At 47.3% G+C, this 19,317-nt stretch overlaps 1 protein-coding gene across 4 annotated transcripts in view; it reads right to left on the bottom strand.

The window, feature by feature from the left end:
- Nucleotides 1-629: 629 nt before the first annotated feature.
- The window catches only part of GRN (granulin precursor), a 42,790-nt gene continuing 24,102 nt past the window's right edge, over nucleotides 630-19,317 (bottom strand). For 3 of the 4 annotated variants that reach the window (XM_066628830.1, XM_066628832.1, XM_066628831.1), the window contains 15 exons: nucleotides 18,147-18,231; nucleotides 17,728-17,849; nucleotides 14,795-14,936; nucleotides 14,544-14,659; nucleotides 13,549-13,678; nucleotides 12,100-12,197; nucleotides 11,244-11,381; nucleotides 10,707-10,841; nucleotides 9,982-10,209; nucleotides 9,488-9,715; nucleotides 7,754-7,990; nucleotides 7,429-7,656; nucleotides 5,986-6,207; nucleotides 2,788-3,039; nucleotides 630-1,784 (listed from right to left, as the gene is read on the bottom strand). In XM_066628830.1, coding sequence (XP_066484927.1) covers nucleotides 1,638-1,784; nucleotides 2,788-3,039; nucleotides 5,986-6,207; nucleotides 7,429-7,656; nucleotides 7,754-7,990; nucleotides 9,488-9,715; nucleotides 9,982-10,209; nucleotides 10,707-10,841; nucleotides 11,244-11,381; nucleotides 12,100-12,197; nucleotides 13,549-13,678; nucleotides 14,544-14,659; nucleotides 14,795-14,936; nucleotides 17,728-17,849; nucleotides 18,147-18,231 — 2,508 coding nt within the window. In that variant the 3' untranslated portion in view covers nucleotides 630-1,637. The remainder of the gene's footprint in view (nucleotides 1,785-2,787; nucleotides 3,040-5,985; nucleotides 6,208-7,428; nucleotides 7,657-7,753; nucleotides 7,991-9,487; nucleotides 9,716-9,981; nucleotides 10,210-10,706; nucleotides 10,842-11,243; nucleotides 11,382-12,099; nucleotides 12,198-13,548; nucleotides 13,679-14,543; nucleotides 14,660-14,794; nucleotides 14,937-17,727; nucleotides 17,850-18,146; nucleotides 18,232-19,317) is intronic. The other variant, XM_066628833.1, reaches the window with a different exon arrangement.

Below are 19,317 nucleotides of genomic sequence, written 5' to 3'. Positions count from 1 at the left end.
CTATTATAACCAACTGCTAGACTGAACCACTGAAATTAAGTTGCATCAGGCAGCAGACTGGCAAAGGGTCAAGCACCTCTGTTTCCCCCCCCCCCCCAGTTGCCTTGGCTGCTCCTCTCAATGCCTGTATCGGAAAAAGAAAGAGTTTCACAGAAAAGATGAACAAGGAGGACGTGCAGAAGTCTTATGAAACAATTAGAGAGGTTTGGTTCAGGTGAGTAAGATCAGATCTTACTGAAGTCTTTACTGAACACAAAGGGCTTACTTCTGAATAAAATAAATAACAGTTTTCAAACACATCTAGAAATGGTGTGGAGAACAGACAGAACTCAGGGTTAACTATTGAAACCAAGTGGTAAGATTCAGGATATATAAATTAATTATGTAATGTGCAGAAATATTTTATGTATGAAATTTGCTGCCATAAGATGAGCAGGGACGTAGTTCCTCCTGCGATGCAAAGTCTCCAACACTGACTCCGAGGGAGATTCCTGGGGATGCATCAACTGCATTCAAGATGTGCCCTAGTGCCCACCCCAGCTATGGGCCCTGAATTTCACCAGTCAGGCTCACTTTTTTCCCCAGCTAATGCCATCTTTTCACTCCTGCACCTTTTTCACACGCACAACTTTTTATCAAACCTTTTATTGGAATTTACCACTCTCGCATGTGCAACCACAGCGTCAAAATTAACAAACAATCAACAATAAAAGTCACCTTCTGTCCTCCAGGGGACTTTCGTATTACCAGAGAGAAAAAGAGAGAGGGCAATTTTGCTAAAGCCACAAAAGGGGGGGCGTAGTGGCACTGGATAAGGTACCCCAAATAGGATGTTACAAGGCCTTCTCCTGCTTCCTCAGGAGCCAAAGGCTCCAACTGCATGGTGAAAGCAAACCAACATACGTTCTCCTGTCCCTACCTTATATCTCCTTGCAACAGTGCAAGGCCTTTCCTTGAAATGGGGAGATGTGTACAAGGGGCCACCTTTAGAAAAATGGGGATCATGGATATCTTGTGGGGAGGAATGTCCCTGGAGTGGTTCATGAAGCTTGGGCAGGCATGATTTTGCCTGTTCTTGCCAAGTACCATGAATATAAGAGGGTGTGTATTGCTTCTGTTCTGCAAAGGTGCATGATAACTTTGATGGGGTAGATAAGAGGTAGCAGAAGGGAAGGGGGAGAAACTGCAAGAGCCCCAGTGGAACAGAACACACTGAAGGCAGGAGTGCAAGTGATACAGCAAAAAACAGCTGCCGAGCCAGTGTCGAGATTTCTCTTTTGTTTTTCTCTCTTCGTTCAGTGTATAACAAAATTTTTTAAAAAAAGATAAGGAACTGCGAAGGCCAAGCAAAGTATTGAGCCCACAGAAGTCTACCTAGGAAAAGTGAAGGTGGCAACTCCCCTACATTTCAGGCTGCAGCCCCGATTTTGGGCACAGCAGCAGAAGACAGTGGGACTGTTGCTATGGGCAACATCAGAGGATCTCCCTTGTCCAGCGGAGCAAGTGTAGGACAGTCAGAGTCCCCAAGGTTGGAACAACTAGAGAGAAGTTGCCTCCCACCCATCTCATGCTCCTCCCTGAAAAAGGACCACTCACTCCAGCCTCAAGCACGGGGCCTATCGACCCTAGAAGGCGTTTCAAAGAAGTGGCTGTGCTTCAGTAGAACGGGTGAAGAAAGGCTGGGTGTCCCAACGGAGCGGCCCATTCCTATTACAGTCCAATCCAGAACGGGAGCAGCGGAAGCCCAGTGGACAGCAGTGGCGCTTATCAGAGCAGCAGGTTCCCTGCAAGGTTGGGAGAGGAAACAGAGAGTGTGTGTCAAGGTGATGAGGGTTAAGTCCTGCTGAAAAATATTGTATTTAGGCTTTATTAAACCTAAAAAATTTCTACTGCAAGCCTGTAGGAGGTCAGGGTCTGCCTTACACACTTATTTCCAGCACTAGTACATTTTTTGACTTAACAACTGTATTTTATTTTGCTTTCAGCTTCCTAGTTTGCCATTCCAGTCTAACTGCACTGCTCAAGGCGGCTTACAGTTTTGATAAAATATTTAGAACATCCTTAGAAATTGTGATGGACAAGAAATCAAAATGAAGAGCTGGAAGACTAAAGCCCTAGTCTTTTTTCCAACCCAGAAAATGCTCCTCCAGCTTCACTTCCTTTAATTTATGCAGCGACACACTGCTGCTAGGCCTTTTCTATGCTAAAGAAAAGGAGAGTTAAACGTAAGGCCTGTGGGCTGGACGCAGCCTCTGGAATCTCCTTATCCACCCCCCCCCCATTATAACTGGGCTCTCCCAGCACTACCCTTTCAGCTGTGCTGCTTCTGCTGAGGCTCTGGGAGGGACAGACAGAAGGAGGCCTTGGAAGGTGAGGAATGCTATGGGGGAAGGTGAAGACCAAGAAGGTGAGATGGAGACATTGCCAAGGCCCTGAAAAAGCCCAACTATCACATGAGGCACCCTTTCAGTAGTGCCACCTGCTGAGGCGTCACTTTGAAGACCACCTCCCAGCTGTTGAGCTGCAAAGTAACACAATGCAGAAGTGACACTGCTGCAAGGGTGGCCCATGTGATATTTGGGCTGTCCAATATCTTGAAAGTATCATCAAGATCTTTACATTTTCTCTTTCATTTGCAGCTAATGAGTTTCTAGGTGAGAAAGAAGTGCCCACTATATGAAATGAGTTTGACACCCCCTGATAAAGGTCACCCTTCTTGTATCCCTCGGTGGAATCTTGCCAAATCACCCTCCCACTAACTCATTCCCTGGGCTGGACAGCACTAACCTTATTGAAGGGGCAACAGGCCCACCCTCCTGTCTTTGTCTGGCAGCAGGTCTGGTGGTCGTGGCAGTAGTGTTGCAGGTCACACTGCACATCCCGGTTAAGTGTGGGCATGCGGGAAGAAAGCAGTGGCACCGAATACACAGATCTAATCACAGAGGGCCGGGGCTGCAGCCGCTTCTCACAAGTCTGGGCCGCCGTGTTGCAGGTGTAGCCAGATGGGCAGCAATGTTGGTGGTCGTCGCAACAAACAGCCTGTAGGAGCCAAGAGACATACAAACGTTGTCCTGCCTTGCGTTCCTTGATAAAGAGCTGCCATATGAAGGAAAACATCCCTGTCTTCAGTTGGTCTCAGTTAAAATCTCTCCCACACATGCCATGAGCTTGCTCTTCCTCAGGAGAAACAGATTACAGGAAGGCCTTAACTCAGTTGCAAAGGGTGTTATTTTCACGCAACGCCATAACCAAACTCCAGCAACATCAGTAAGCAGGACTGTGAAAAGGCTACTGCCATGACAGGTCAGGGCTGGGCTGACTGTTTAAGGCAGCTCCAAGCACCAGTGGCTCTAGGTTATTCTTCAAGGGCTGCACATGAGCTGCGAAACTGGTCCTGGGCGCAGGATTCAGCATCCTGAGAATGTCAGTTTTCATTCTAAAATGATTCCAGCAGGATGATTTATGATTTAATGTAGGACATAATGTAGGACAAATGATTTATGTAGGACATAAATCTAAGACAATGCTAGGAATGCCAGCCAGGTTATTGCTAGCAATGCACAAATCCCAGACTGAATAGAGCTTCACAGCACAGCACAGCACAAACATTCAGACTTCCTACCACTAGAACAAGGCTGTTTAAGCCAAGGAAGGAACAATGGACTGAAGCCTTCTAACAACTGCATGCAGCTATCAGCCTCTCTTTATCAACATTCTGAAAAGGTGAAGCAAATTGGAAGGGGTTTGGAGGCATCCGCCCTTTCCCCACACCTAATTAAATCATCTTGCTCTGGCACAGAACAGCCAGTGGATCCAGACCCTAATTTAATCATTTTTCCCTGGCCCACAGCAATCAAGGCATCCATGCCAGGAAATAGAAAGAAAAGTCAAAGAAGAGTCCCAAATGTAGAAAAGTCTCTCAGTCAAAGAAAAGTCCCAAATGAAGCCATATTGGCTTAGAGAGTTTCATTTGCTCCCACCTAGTGAATTCTAGTGACTAGAGATTTCTCTCCCGACCCCCTTTGGTCCAGCTCTCCTGTCAAATGCCGTAAGGACACCAAGTCACCTAAATGGCTTGTGGAAGCCTTTCTAAGATGCTTGCCCAATTGTTCAAGGGGCCTGAATCCTTGGGTGAGGATTATCTCCCTTATTTGGCAGACAGCTCACCCAGGGGTCTACACTAGGCTCTTGGGGCATAAACTCCCCATTGTTGCAAGACCAGCTACATTCAGATCTTTGACTGCAGTTCGCCTCCCCACAGGTTGGTTCTTTGCATATATGCACAGGACTATCCTCTCCCTCTTTAGCTTGCTCTAGAGCCGGTGTCCCCACAGAAAACTCTCTAGCCTTCTGGGTCTGTCTCTCTGGCTGGCTGGCTGGCTGTCTCTCCCCCTGTCTAATGGCAGCTGCTCCAGGGGCAGGATGGGAGGGGGAGAATACCAACCTCCCCTGCCCTCAGGGAAGCCTGTCTGTCTCTCTGGCTGGCTGGCTGAGAGCAGAGCCCTGACAGAGTTCTCGCTGTCTGAAGGCAGCTGCTCCAGGGGCACAGGAGTAGGATGTGCTCCATGTGGCACAGGAGCAGGATGTGCTCATTTTTACAGCATACTCCCTTCTGCTCTCCATGTATGTTCTGCCCGTCTCCATGCCTCCTTCCTCCAAAGCATAAAAGGACATTCTACTTTTCTTCTCTTACAGCCCTGCTCAACTTCAGGAACACTGTCTCTCTCATATTCAGTCAGCCCCATGATCTTGCATTTCTATTCCCCCCCCCCTTTTCCTCTCCCTTCCTCATCTTGTTGAGCATTTAGTAGTGGCACTCAGAAGCCATTTGTTTATTCACCACCAACTGTTTTACATACCACCGTTCACATACAGTACTAATTTGGCTGCATTCCTTATCCTAGTACTGTAATTTAGCACTTTTTCAAAAAAATGGCTTCCAACTACTGCCTTCTTCTTAAGCTCTCAAATCACACCCTTTGAGGTGTGTGCCACAAGCAAACAGTCAAAGTTCCCTGGAACATGTAAGTTTCAATACATGTGTAATTGCCACTGTCACACATGTCACTGAACAGGCATTGCAACAGCCTTGAAAGTGTGGGTCCAACTCCTGATGAAACCTTTAATAGCTGGAGATGGCCAACGAAGATTCCAGAGGCTTTTACCTCGCATCTCCCCATGACTAGCAAAATAAAGGTAATGCCCCAAGGAAAAGCAGCACTTCCAACACAGAACTTGGTTTTGTTCACACAGGCTTTGGATTACACAGGCCTACAAAACTGAGGGTCAGAAAAGTTTTTCCCAAACTTTATGGTGGTTTGATACAAATTTGGGGTGCCAGTTCCAAAAATGGCATCCGTTTTGCCCTATCACATCTCGTTTTGGAGATATAGTATAGCCTCATTAGTGAATGGTTCAAGCAGCTTCCTCATGAGGAAGCTGCTTAAACCATTCACTAAAGAGGGTATGCCGTGTCTCCAAAACTAGACGTGACAGGGCAAAACGGATGCCATTTTTTGAATCAGCATCCCAAATATACCCAGAAATTGGTGTAATGTTTAAGGAAGCAAAATGTGTGTTGGCCTGTGTTATTGCTTTGTAAGCACAAGAGGACACATGGCCCAAATTACACCCTAATAGTCTCTCGCACACTTGTAAATGTTAACACCTGCAGGCAGCCCTACGTCAGCTCTCCAAACAACCCAATTCCAACAAGGCTCTGCCTGCTCCTGCTGCCCTGCCCACCACTTGCCACTGCCTTTGACTGACACCCTTCCTTCTCTGCATTTTGTACCTGTCCACAGTCCTGGCCAAAGTGTGCATCTTCCCCATTTTTCTCCTAGAGTTGAGTTCGATCAAAGCATAACCGTGTTAAAAAACAACAGGGCCACCACTTGTCAATCGATGTGGCCATGTCAGGTGGTGCCTGGAAACCTTCACAGCAGTCAGCACATGGCAGAAGTGTGAGACCATTCTTGAACTCACGTTGGGCAGCTGGCAACAGGCCCAGTCGCCCGTCACGCTCTTGCAGCAAGTCTGCCCTTCCTGGCAGCTGGCAGTGTCGTTGCAGCGGATGGCTTGGCTTTGCAGTGAACTGGCAGGACGTTTGGTGGCCCAAGGCACAGATTGCTGCGACTTCTGGCAGGAACCCTGGTTACAGGTGTAGCCTTGAGGGCAGCAATGGATGTGGTCTGAGCAACAGACAGCCTGCAGGAAAGACAACCAAGTTAGTCCTCATTGATATCGGTGCAAGGCTTTTAATGGGGTAGCCCTGGTTTCAAAGACAGGCTAACCAAACTGCAATTAACATGCAAGAATTTGATGCCCTCAGTTGAACTATCCCATTGTATTCCGGCCTATGTGCCCCTTGCCTGTGTACCCTCTTTCTACTAATATCAGAGTTTCCTGCTGGAAAATGGCAGTTTTGCTGGGGTGCAGGGGGAGCAGCTCAGGCCTCTTAGAGTAGGTCCTGAAGTCGTGGTCATGACCCACCATTGGGAACCAAAACTGGGCCATTCCCCCTTAAGGGGAGTGGCCCAGTAATGGGTGTCCCGACAGTGCAGCAACAATTGTGGTGCTGCGGGAATGCAGGGATTTCCCCTTTACCTGGGGGGGTCATGTTGATCTCAGGGAGGGTCCAGGAGGCCCACAGGCCCCTCTGCGGGCCTCCCTGATGTTTGAAATCATTCCATTGGAGATCAGAGCACACTTCTGGTTTTCTTACCCCAGGCTCCACCCCCACAACTACTTACCTGTGGTCCCAAAGTCCGGGAAGGATTCTGGGAACTGCTAGAGTAGAAGCATCATTGAAAACTCAGAGATAAACAGACCCCAGGCTGTAAGACTCAGGAAGCCAGAAGCTGATCTACAGATGGAGGCTAGTATAGAGGCAAGAGGGCAGAGAGCTTTTGGCTAGTTTGGATGATATCAGTTAACGAGCCCCAACTGTTAAGAAGTGCACACTCTGGCCATATGCATGTCCTGGCTCCTCTCATTAAGTATTCATGAAATAGGGTTTGTATCCTTAATCTTGTGAGGGTGTATGATCAAGACATTCTTATATAACTTGGATGTATGACTGTTCTTAGTACAGGTATAACCGAATTATCCATGGATTTTTCACCTCAAGTTTTATCTCAGCACAATCAGAAGGGCCCTTCAACTAAAGGAAAAATGTTGTTTAACAATAGCCTCATTAATGCATTAATGGGCAACGGGCAGACAATTCATCAATCGTCATCTCTCCAGGCACTTAGAACAGTGTCACTCTGAAGCAAGCAATCCCTCCCTTCACCCTTACTGTATACAAGGCTTCAACAAATCTCTTAAGGAGTGGTGCCCAGAACCGAATACCACCACTACACTTTAACCTCACATTGGATCGTCACAGCAAGGCTCCCCACCACTTCCATCCCTAAATCTGCTTACCTGTGCAAAAGGGCAGCACCCCCATTGGCCCGAAGCCAGCCGACAGCAGGTTGTCCCATCAGGGCAGCTCGTTCGGTCGTCACATTTCACGTCCCTCTCCAGTGTTGCCAGAACAGGAGCCACTGAGATCCAGGGGGAGAGGTGGGTACTCTTGGTGCAGGCGCTGTGTGCTACGTCACAGGTGTAGCCACTGGGACAGCAATGTTTGTGGTCAGCACAGCAGATGGCCTGTGGAGAACGACACACAGAAACCAAAAGGTCAGCTAGCCCAATCAATCCTCCGCTTGTCAGGAGCACACATCTCGAGCACCCAAGATCAACGCACCTCTGGAATGGGGCAACACCCCCACTCCCCTGTGGCCTTTCGGCAGCAGGTGGTCCCATCCAGACAGGCAGTCCTGTCGTCACACTTCACATCCCCGTTCAAGGAAATCCTGTTGGGAATCGCCAGCGTCTTCTCCAGCCAAGGGACACTGTCGCCGCTCTTCACACAACTGCCTTTCTCTGGGGCACACTGGTAGCCACTGGGGCAGCAGTGGATGTGATCCAGACAGCAAACGGCCTGGGGAGAAGCAGCAAAATCAAAGGGCAGGAAGGAACCGCTTGGTTTCAGACTGGGAATTCCTTCCATACTCATTTGGGGAGGCTCCCAAAAGAAGTCCCGGTAATCAAGACTTTGACACAAACACTTCTGTTGGGGTCACAAACTAGTATCCATCACACTCAGCATCCTCTCTCTAGTTGTAGGGGGCTGTGAACTGAACACTGTCAATATACAGGTTGAGTCTCATTACTCGAGAGCGCTCTGTTCCCAGAACTCATGCGGATGGCAAAAAAGCACTAAAGCAAATCAATTTAAAGAATAAAGTCCCTTTGCTCAGGTGATTTAAAAACAGCCTTGCTGACCTTTTGTAATGCACACAGAGGCAATCAGTCTCTTTCCAGGCAGTTAGGCTTTACCAGGAGGCAGCAATCTGTCCCTTCACCAGGAGTCCCAGTGAGGGGGAAAGAATGGAGGTAATAATCACTGCCATTTAGCCTCCCTTTACATGCTCAGGGTGAAGGGAGGGGTTTGCCTTGTGCCTGGAGAGAGAATGATTGATGGATTGTCAGCCGGCTGCCCTCTCTTGCATTAATGAGGCTATTGTTTTCCTTTAATTTAAAGGGTATTTCTCATCACACTGAGATAGAAAAATCTGTGGATAATTAGATTATACCTGTAATCACTTGCATGTCTCTCTACAACTGTAAAAAGCAGTTTTTTAAACTGTGATTTTAAAGGGATGCATTTTCCCCCTTCTCCAGGGATCAGCACATTCCTTCTCATTTGCAGTGGCTTTTTGTGTTGAGTCAAATTCATGTATAACAAGGTTGAACCTGTACTCATTTGTATTTGCCCACAGACCCGAGTACAGACATTGATTATATTTACAGGCTTCCCAATGACACAGATGTATAAAATCTCAATTGCAGCTATGAAACTGCCTAGTATAGCCAATTCCATATGCATTTGATTAATGCCCTTGTCATGACATGAAAGTCAAATTTTTAGAGAAATTTCCATCACAAAACATTTTCCTCTAAACATCACTGACCAAAGAATATAGTTTGTTCCTTTATGATACATCTCATGGTTTTTTTCCCCAGGGGCTCTGTAAGCAACTCCAATACTGAATTTTGCCCTTTTTTTTTCTTTTTTCTTTTTTTTTAATAAAGAGAAATCTTATTATACTACAACCCATGGATGGTCATAATTTGAACCAGGACTCAACACGGTTGAAACCTAGGAAGAATTTCAATGGCACATACACTGAGAATCAGAAAAAACATAAGCATATACAGAGTCAGTTTCCTTCACCATTAAGAAAACCACTGCAGACAAATTACAGGGTGCTACCACTACCTAATAAGGTTTCTTTGTAAACACTGACAACACATACAATTCCAACATGTCTCTCAAGCTTTGGTGCCCAGAACCGAATACCACCACTACACTTTAGTCTCGCACTGGATCATAACAGCAAGGCTCCCCACTACCTGCATCCCTAAACCCGCTTACCTGTGCAAAAGGGCAGCACCCCCACTGGCCCGAAGCCAGGCGACAGCAGGTCTGCCCATCAGGGCAGCTCGTCCGGTCGTCACATTTCACGTCCCTCTCCAGTGTTGCCAGAACAGGAACCACCGAGATCCAGGGGGAGAGGTGGGTACTCTTGGTGCAGATGCTGTGTACTAAGTCACAGGTGTAGCCACTAGGACAGCAATGTTCGTGGTCAGCACAGCAGACGGCCTGTGGAGAACAAACAAGTCATGGGCCTCAGCAGAACACCACACAGAAACTAAAAGGTCAGCTAGCCCAATCAACCCTCCGCTTGTCAGGAGCACACATCTCGAGCACCCAAGATCAACGCACCTCTGGAATGGGGCAACACCCCCCTTCAGTGCACCTTAACCTAAGGCAATGATCCTTTTACTACTTGTTTAATGCACGTGTAGGGTTGTTCCGTCTTCATTTGTGGCAACACGCTCCCCTTCCCCACCCCTGAACCAGCTTACCTGTGGATAATAGCAGCACCCCCATTGTTCTGAAGGCAGCTGACAGCATGTTGCTATATCAGGGCAGCTCACGAGGTCGTCACATTTCACGTCCCTTTCCACTGTCGCCAGAACGGGAGCCACTGAGATCCAGGGGGAGAAGTAGGCACTCTTGGAGCAGGTGCTGTGTGCTACGTCACAGGTGTAGCCACTGGGACAGCAATGCTCGTGGTCAGCGCAGCAGACAGCCTGTGGAAAAGAAACAAGCAAGCCATGGGCCTCAGGCAATCGCCACGCAAATTCTGAAGATCAGCTAACCAAGCCAACCCTCCATTCATGGGGAATACCTATTTTTTTTAAGCCTGCAAGATCAACACGCTTCTGGAAAGGAGTAACATCCACTCCCCCACTTTGCTCTGGCAGCAGGAGCCCCCATGCCATTGCATTCCATATTCCTGTTCAAAATCATCATGCTAAGGATTGCCAGCTTCTTCTCCAGCCTAGGAACATGGTCTCCACTCTTCAGCCAACTATCTTGTTTGGGTAATGGGGCACCCTCTGGGCACAGCTGGCCCATCCATGAAGCAATCAACTGCATTGGTGGCAAACTGAGGGTGGTGGCAAACAGATGAATGCAAAGAAGCTGGCTCCTTACTTTGCCTGTTCCTCTGCATTTGCACTTTAAATGAAGCGGGAGATTCAGAGAGAAAGCTGTGGTAACACTCTCCACCCCCGAACCAGCTTACCTGTGCAAAAGGGCAGCACCCCCATTGGCCCGAAGCCAGACGGCAGCATGTCTGCCCATAACTGCAGCTTGTTCGGTCGTCGCATTTCACATCCCTCTCCAGTGTTGCCAGAACAGGAGCCAAAGGTGAGGAAGGCTGAAGCACAAGTGTGAGGAAGGCCGAAGTTCACTTGGCAGTTCAAAACAACATAATTTTGGCTTCAGGGCTCTAGCTGTTAAAATTTATCTCCTGGGGGACAAATATATTTCTTTCTGGTGTTCACTCACACACTCTCTGCACATGACCATTCCCATTTCACTGAGGGCAATACATCCAAGGACACCTTTCAAGCAGCAGGGCTTGGATTTCAATCCACCCCAAGTTCCTAAACTTGGAGGCACTAGGCAGTGAACATAAGGAAGGGGGCTGCAGTGTGCCTCATCCCCTAAACTGCAGTAGGGTTTTGCCTGGTGTCTCTCCTCACCTGCAGTAGAGGGCAGCAGCCCTACATGCCTGATAGCAGGAGGCATGAGTATCCTGCTGCACCACAATACTCACCATGCCAGGAGAGACCACCACAGAGCTTGTTTTTGCCACCCATGGGATATTCTGGCTGTCCTTCAAACAGGTTCCCTGTTCCAAGTTGCACTGGTAATCCTTTGGGCAGCAGTGGATGCCATCTGAACAACACACAGCCTAGAGAAGGGACAGAGGATTCTCAACATTCATCATGGAACTATATGTGTGATGAGGACACACAATGTTGCCTCGTACTAAGGTATTCCCAAATATTTTAGCACCACAACCCGCTTCTGGTCTCCCTTCCAGTTCCAAAAGAGCTCTGCCCCCTCCTCCTTTGTCACCACCTCCCTGCTTCCATGCTCTGCCCTCCCATTGCCCTTTGGGGGGAAAGACCAGCCCCTCATGGGCTGTTGGGCTACTCTAGCACAGTGATAAGGTATGGGTTGATGCTTCCTGACCTCATCTGATGCAAGGGGTATCAGCCGTTCATTGCGGTTAGCCTTGGCGCCAAGCCAGGTAGCACTCCAGGGCACCTTCTGCCATGGCAGGCACCATCCTGGCCCACTCGAGCTCATTTAGAAGCAGGCACACAGAGCTGCAACTCACTAAATGCTCCTCTGGGTAAGTAACCCACCAAAAATCAGCTGGGTCTCAACCCACCAATATGGGAACCACTGAGCTAGGTTATTTGTTCATAGGTCCAGTTTGTCTGACAGAAGGTCTCTAAAAGTCTCAGGCAGGGATCCTTGCCATCTGCCACTTGAGAGCCTTTTATAAAGGAGAGCCAGAACATGGAGCCTTCCGCATGCAGCACTTGTGCTCTATAGCCACTCCTGATTTGCAATGGAGAATAGCATGCATTTCTCATCACCACCAGGGGACTGATACTCACCTCCACCAGGGGACAACACCCCCATGTGCCTGAGGGTTGCTGGCAGCAGGTGTTACCTTCTGGGCACTGGTACTGTGCATCACACTGCACATTGTGAACTGTAGGGAGGGAGATCAAGAATTGGGTCAGGATGGAAATAGAAAGTTCTCTCCCCATTGATCAGTGCAGACAAATGGCAAAAAAGCATCCTCCTTCCCCACAGCATACAAAGTTCTGAAGGGAACTAGGGATCCACATACAGAGAATGCCAGCTCAGGACTGGACCAAAAAAAGCAGCATTTTGGCATTTCTGGGGGACCATCTCCACCAGGAAACTAGAGCATTGGGCCAGGACTCAATCATTAACCCATTAAGAAGCCCCCACATAATTATGCTGTTAATCAGAGCTGCGCAGGCTACAAAATATACAAATCTGATACCACACAAAGCTGCAGCCCAAGTTAACATCATAACAATATACAGCTGACCCCCACTTTACAACGGGTTCACTTAACAATCAAATCACTTTATAATGGACTCTCAATAGTAAAACAAGATTCACTATAGGAAAAGTTATTCTATGATGCTCTCATAATTGCCCTCAACAGAACTCTGTGGGCGATAGACAAGCCAGTCAGCAATGCAAATGCAAGCGCCAACAGCAGCATTTTAAACATTGTGGCAGTGTGCATGGAGGGAAGAATACGGCCTTGTAATTTGTGTTTTATTGTTATACTGTGTAAACCAATAATCACGACCTCTGAAAGAACACAGCAGGCACCTTTTAAATCACCCTTTAGGGAAGGAAATAGCTTAGTTCTGTGTCAAAAACTTCATCTTCAAAAGTCTTGGAATAATGCATTACTGGGTTCACACTACAATATTTTCACAATGCAGTGGTGTCTCTGGAATGGATTACCATCGTAAAGCAGGGGTCCACTGTAATTCGTTTAAAAAATCCAGGGTGTTGAATCAAAACATGTGCTATGCTATGCACATAATTTATTCTGTGATTTTTGTTTTCTTTGTCCATTTTGAAACATTCACTATGCTTCTGCTGGCCAGAGCCAGGAGCGGTACCAGCGTACTGATGCCCTGCCTCCAGCCCCTGCTAACTTGATGGAGCAACTCCTCTGGCTTCCAAGCTTTCAGCAGGCGTTGCTCAAACCTATTAGCGTATTTCAGCCATGTCTGGACCTAGGAACTTGGTCTTAAGAGAGAAAAAGAATGCAGGCTAATGATCTCAGGAAGCCAAATGCCACTCTCTGTACTGACACAGAATCAAGGCTAAGCCTGCCACGTTAGTCCCCAACAAGGAGATGGGGGAGGGAAGAGAGGAGCAGGAAATCTAGCACATAAAAGGCAACTGAGCTGCCACTGAAATGTAGCTTCTTCTACATGGCACACATACACCTCCTTTCTCCCAGGATGTAGCCCCCACCCCTTAGTACAAGACTGAGCCACCCTCACCTGTGTGGAGGTCCACAGAGAGGCTCGTCATGGGCAACAACCAGTGTGGGGTCAAGGCACATTTGGAATTCTCCATGTCACACGTGGTACCCTGTGGGCAGCAGTGGAAGTGGTCACTGCAGCACACAGCCTAGCAGGGGGGAAAAAAATGTAAGTTCAGGGTAAGTTTCAGGTCCAGGCCTGCCTGAGCTGGGCAAGGAGATGGGCTGCTGGGCACCAATCCCTACCAAGCCTTCTGGCACATTCTCTAGTTGAGGGCAGCATCTTTGGCAAGAAGGGCTCATGCCCAAAATCTGGATGATCACTGGCAGCAAGGATTCTGGGCACTGATACACATTTGCTTCCAAAGAAAATCTAGTTGTCACATGACAATGATGGGCCAAAGTCCTTGAAGGAAGCTGGAGAAATCTAGATGGACAATTCTATATTATATTATTAAGTGGTGTCACAGCCCACCAGATGTTTGGACTGGGATTTTTGGGTATTCACCAATTTGAATTCCACTCAAGAGTTTTATCGCCGTGTTTGATGTTCCTAGTAGCGTGGCATGTTGCAATTGTTATCTTGTCAATGCCTACATTGGTCAGATATGTATTAAGGGCCTTTGCAATCGCTCCTAGTGCAGCAATGACGATAGGGGTGATGGTTGTTTACTTTCCCCAAAAGCACTGTATTTCAGTTTTCAGGTCTTTGTATTTTGTGATCCTTTGGCATTATTTCTCCTTGATTCTATTATCTACTGCAATGGCCACATCAGTAAACATCATTTGTTTCTTCTCAACCACAGTTAAATCTAGCATATTAAGAATACTTATAAACTGATTTTCAATTAAAAAGTTCACAAAGCAGTTTACAAAGACCGTCACTATTGCCAGGGGATGGAGCAGGACAAGGGGGCACAAGATTGAGGGAAAGAGTTCTCTTGGTCCACAATCATTTTTTTTTTAAAGTCAGGTGCCCTATTTTGGATTCAGCTGTTTTTAGCCCATACGTACATTTTGTAGAGGGCAGCAGCCATACTGGCCGGCAAGGAGTTGGCAGCAGGTGGCAGTGCCTGGACAGGCTGATGGATCATCTAAGCATGAAATTTTCTCAGACAGTGCTGCAGGATCTGAAGATTAAGAAAAAGAACATGACGAAACGAGATCCAGTGCCTGTGGCAAAGGAACTAACTTAGCTGCAGCCAGCACAGATGCTCTAAATGGTACCAATAACCCCAGTTCCATCCGGCCCCTGTGGTCCATACCCAACACCAGTGCCCGTTTCCACGCTGGGAACTTCCTCTGAAGAGGCTGCTGCTCTCCGGAGGCCGTCAAACACCGTGTGTGCTCCAGATCACAGGTTGTCGCATGAGGACAGCAGTGAATCTTGTCTGGGCAGCAGGATGCCTGGGAGAGGAGAAAGAGATTAACACGGCCTCTCTTCAGCCAGGTTTTTCCGACAGGCAGTGTGTGTTCTAAAATTCTACCCAAGTGCAGAAGATAGTACAGGCATCCCCCCATATTTGCAGAGATTCCATCCTGCACCCCCACCTGCGGACACAGAAACCGCTGATAGAGTTCCCCCTCTATAAATAGCCCCCACCCCCCCGCTTAACTGAAGAATGCGATGTGCAGGCAGCCAGCCTGCATGCCACAGGGAGGAAACTAACTGAATGTTAACAGGAAGCAGGACAGTTCTTGCGTCCTGTTAACATTCAGTGTAGTCTCCATCTAGCATGCAGGTTGGTTGCCTGAATGTGGAGTTCTTCAGTTAAGCAAGAATGTTCCACTGTTAACAAGGAACACCTGTGCATCAATCGCTTCTAAAGAAAAATAAAGGTACCTTTATGGGTGCGGGGTGTGGGGGGTGGTGAGATCTGCAGATAAGTGAATCTGTGGTTACCAGATCTGTGGATACAGGGGAGGGGAGCCACCTATACCGAGCACAGAATTCAACTTCTGGAGCACCTCACTTTTCAGTATTTTTAAAACAAAAACTAGTGTCGACACCTTATGCCAAATGACAATGGCAAGAACTGCCTAGTCAATCTCTGAAGCCAGGATGGGGTTGTTTACATTGGGTTCCTGGTCCTTTTTGCGACAGCTGTTGGAGCTCCTTTACAGTTTTCTTATACCTTCTGTTGAATAGCTAGCTCAATTGTTGCCAATATGTTGAATTGATATGGGGAGCAGTACTGAGCTATTTTGAGAACAGGCGTTTGTTATTCTTTTTTAAACATATCCCTGCCAATAGGCCAAGATTGGCCTGAACACCTGCTTTGAATGCAGAAGGACCTGGATTCAGTCCCTGGCATTTCCAGTTTAAAAAGGTGATAGGAGAGATCCCTGCCAGTGAGTGTAGGCAGTACTGATCTAGGTGGCCCAATGAACTGACCCTATAAGTAGCTGCCTCACATATTGGGGAAAAACACCGTAGGGCAGCTATCTGGTTGTGTGTCTGCATTGTTGGATCTGCTCACATGTTGCTGACATGTCCCAAAGTGGGGCTTTCTGATAAGAAACAGGAGAGCATAGGACTCGGCTATTTGGCCTTCTGTGGCTCAAGTGTCCAGTGTTAGTCTTGGCTAACAATGGCCACATGACCCACTCCTGCTGTGGACCAGGGGCTTGGCTGTGTTCTAAGCATCCTCTGAGCACAGCCAGAATTTGCTCCTCACCCTTGCTACAGGGCTCTGGCTCATTTGCCGCGGCTAGGGCAGCAACCAATATCAGCAACCGCTGATTCATCCTCATAAGTAAATTCTGTGACAAAGACACTTATGACACAGCCATGGCAGGGTCAGCTGGTGCTGGGAGCAGGGTGACATGATTATGCCAGATCTCCTCTCTACATCAGGATGCCACCCCCCACGTGCAGAATGGCTCCTGTTTGGATCCAAATGGGCACAGCTGTGGGCCCATCTTAGCTCTGCTTGCTGCACCAAGCGCTTGGGCAGCGAGTGCAGTGTGCCCGCCAGCACAGAGAGCATGGCAAACGTGCAGAATGCTGTGGGGGGGTGGCCTCCCCACCCCAGACCGGGCTCGTTACACCATTGTTAGGACAGGAAAGTATCTTGCATTGACCTGAGATTCTGTGTGTAGATTCTGCAGGTTGGTAAGTTAGAAACAGATATTTCAGTTTTACAGAATAGAATATGGTAATAGACACAGAATTGAATTTCCTGAGATACTCCACTTAAAAAAAAAAAAGGTTTCCAGTCCTTCAGGCTGAACAGATATGCTTGGAAGTGCATGAGTAATGTCTGCTGAAGTTTCAGCAGACAAAAAACTGTGGCCAAATAAGATTTCCAGTCATTGGGGCTACAGAGTTTCTATGTTCCTTGCGACTTGTTGACACCAAGATGAATCATGCAAAACAGCAACAACTGAAGTGTGCAGAGAAATGCCAGATTTTTCCATGCACATAAATCCATAGATCCCAGAATCCAGCTTGTCTTAGCACAGAGTTAGGGAACAGAGTTTTATCCTTGGAAGCGCACAGAGCAGGGGGGTGGCCAAACTTGCTTAACGTAGGAGTCACATACGATAAATTTCAGATGTTTGAGAGCCGCAATATTTAAGAAGCATTTGAGTTCTTAAATATACGTATTTACACATTGTGAACATTAAACGTTTGTTTTAATCCAGTGGACAGTCAATTTATACCTGGTAAATAATTCTAAAGCTTGAAGATTTCTTATTTACCTTTTATATTAATTGGAGCTCAGCCAATGTATTTCCATGAGCTGCACATTCTATGTCAAAAAGCCACATGTGACTTATGAGCTGTGGTTTGGCCACCCATGACATAGCATATACCTGACTCTACTTATACTTGCAGGGCTGCCTGGCTTCATCATCAAGAATTGTTATGATGAAGACTATCTATATACCGCTTTTCAACAAAGAGGTTCACAAAGTGGTCTGCACAGCAAAATAAAGGAACGGTTCTGTGTCCCCAAGGGCTAGTTGCAAGAGACCAAATCACTAGCTAACTCATCAATTGCCTCTGCATTCTAGTACCCTCTTATCTGATGGGAAGGGTGTTGGCTGTGGAGCTAAACTTGGTGGATTTACTATTCCTTCTACCCCGATTATTGCCTGGTCTAACTCAGCCCACAGCCTGCTTCCTCGTAAGAGAGCGACAGCCCTCCTCCCTCCAGCAGTGACAACATCCCTCTGTCTTGGGGTCCCATACCTCAGGCATTGGGCAACAGCCCCAGGATCCGTCTCTCATCAAACAACAAGTGGATTCATTGGGACATTCAGATTCGTGATCCGGGCACTGAACAGCACCGACTGTGGCAGAAGAGGTTAAAACTAGAAGCCAAAATGCAAAAGAAACCTTGCATAGATTAGAAATTCTGCCACATTTTTCAAAACCCTGGACATTTTTGGCAGTGCCCAGTCCTCAGATTCACTCACTTACCTGTTTGTGAATGAATCACAGATAAATGTTAAAGAACAATGGGGAATGGAACAAGGCATTGGAACTTCCCAACCAAACCAGCACTTGTAGTTGCAGAAGTGCTAGAATCAGCCAAGACAAAAAACCTAAAAGGATCTGATAACAAATGTCAACCTCTACATTTTGCACCCCGCCTCATGGCAATGTACCTTGACTTTGGAAGCAGGAGTGTCCGTCAGCACTACAGTGGGAGCCTTTGGGGCAGCAGTGGAGGCCATCAGCACAGGAAACGCCCTGTGGGAGGAAGGATGAGAACCAGACAACTCAAGCTAAATGCGTTCGGTACAGGTACATCCCAACAAAACTTCTTACATAGGTTTTCACAGGCAGAGACAGTGCTTAAAAGGCTCCCTCCCAGTTATGGGGAGAACCCCACTCCAATCCCATCTAGTGACATGAAGTCAAGGGCGAAGGAGGACTGAGGAAAGGCTTGGATTGAGTTCAACCAGCCACCAGGAGGTAAAGAATTTAAAAATGCTAGTAAAGCTTATTAAAAATCAAAGGGGTGTTGAACTGGATTATAAAAAGAAGAAAGAACTAAACAAGCAGACTTGGAAAATGGCTTGGGTATATTGCCCAGGTACTGCCCAGGTACGGATATCAGCAAAAATAAAGCAGGTGATTACAAGCAAACTTAAAAGCAAAATAATCCTCAATGTCTCTGTCAAGACAACCCCTGATTGACACCTCTTTTCTTCCTATTTTCCACTGGTTTTGGACTTTCTAGTTCAATGCCTCAGTAACTTGAAGGGGCTGCTGTGTCATCCAGATGCAGGAGATGTTGTTCCATTGTTGCTGACCTTCTTCTTCCTCACTGAGCCCTGGCATTGTTCTCTAACTGTTCTTACCCATATCTGTTTGAAAAATCCAACACACCTCTCTGATTCCTATACAGGGCCATGAGAACCTGACCTCACAGAGATGCTTTCTTTGAGGGAGCCAAGCCGGAACACATGCAAGCATCCTTGGGCTTCACCTTAACCTGGCCCACAAGTGTACACATTTGGTCCCTATTGCGCATATGCAACGTTGGCAGAAACAGCTTAAGATTTCAAGGTTCAGTTATGTTGTTAGTTCATCCTATTGCCTGTTTTACCACCACCTGAGCATCCCCACTGACCTTCTGACCTGGTCAGGTGGGTTTGGGTGCCCAATAGGGTGGTGCCAATGCAACAGGTGGGCTGGCTAGGATCTCTTGTTCTTGCAGAAGCGAGACAAAAGTAACAAGGAATCCACAAAACTCTGTCTACTTGCCTATGCAGTGGACATTTCGAAGTATCACAAGAAAGCTCTTTCCCTACTGAACCCAATGCTAAGGTT

This window comes from Tiliqua scincoides, chromosome 5, assembly GCF_035046505.1.
Source record: "Tiliqua scincoides isolate rTilSci1 chromosome 5, rTilSci1.hap2, whole genome shotgun sequence".
In the NCBI taxonomy this organism is placed as follows: domain Eukaryota; kingdom Metazoa; phylum Chordata; class Lepidosauria; order Squamata; family Scincidae; genus Tiliqua; species Tiliqua scincoides.
This window is presented reverse-complemented; position numbering and strand designations above follow the sequence as displayed.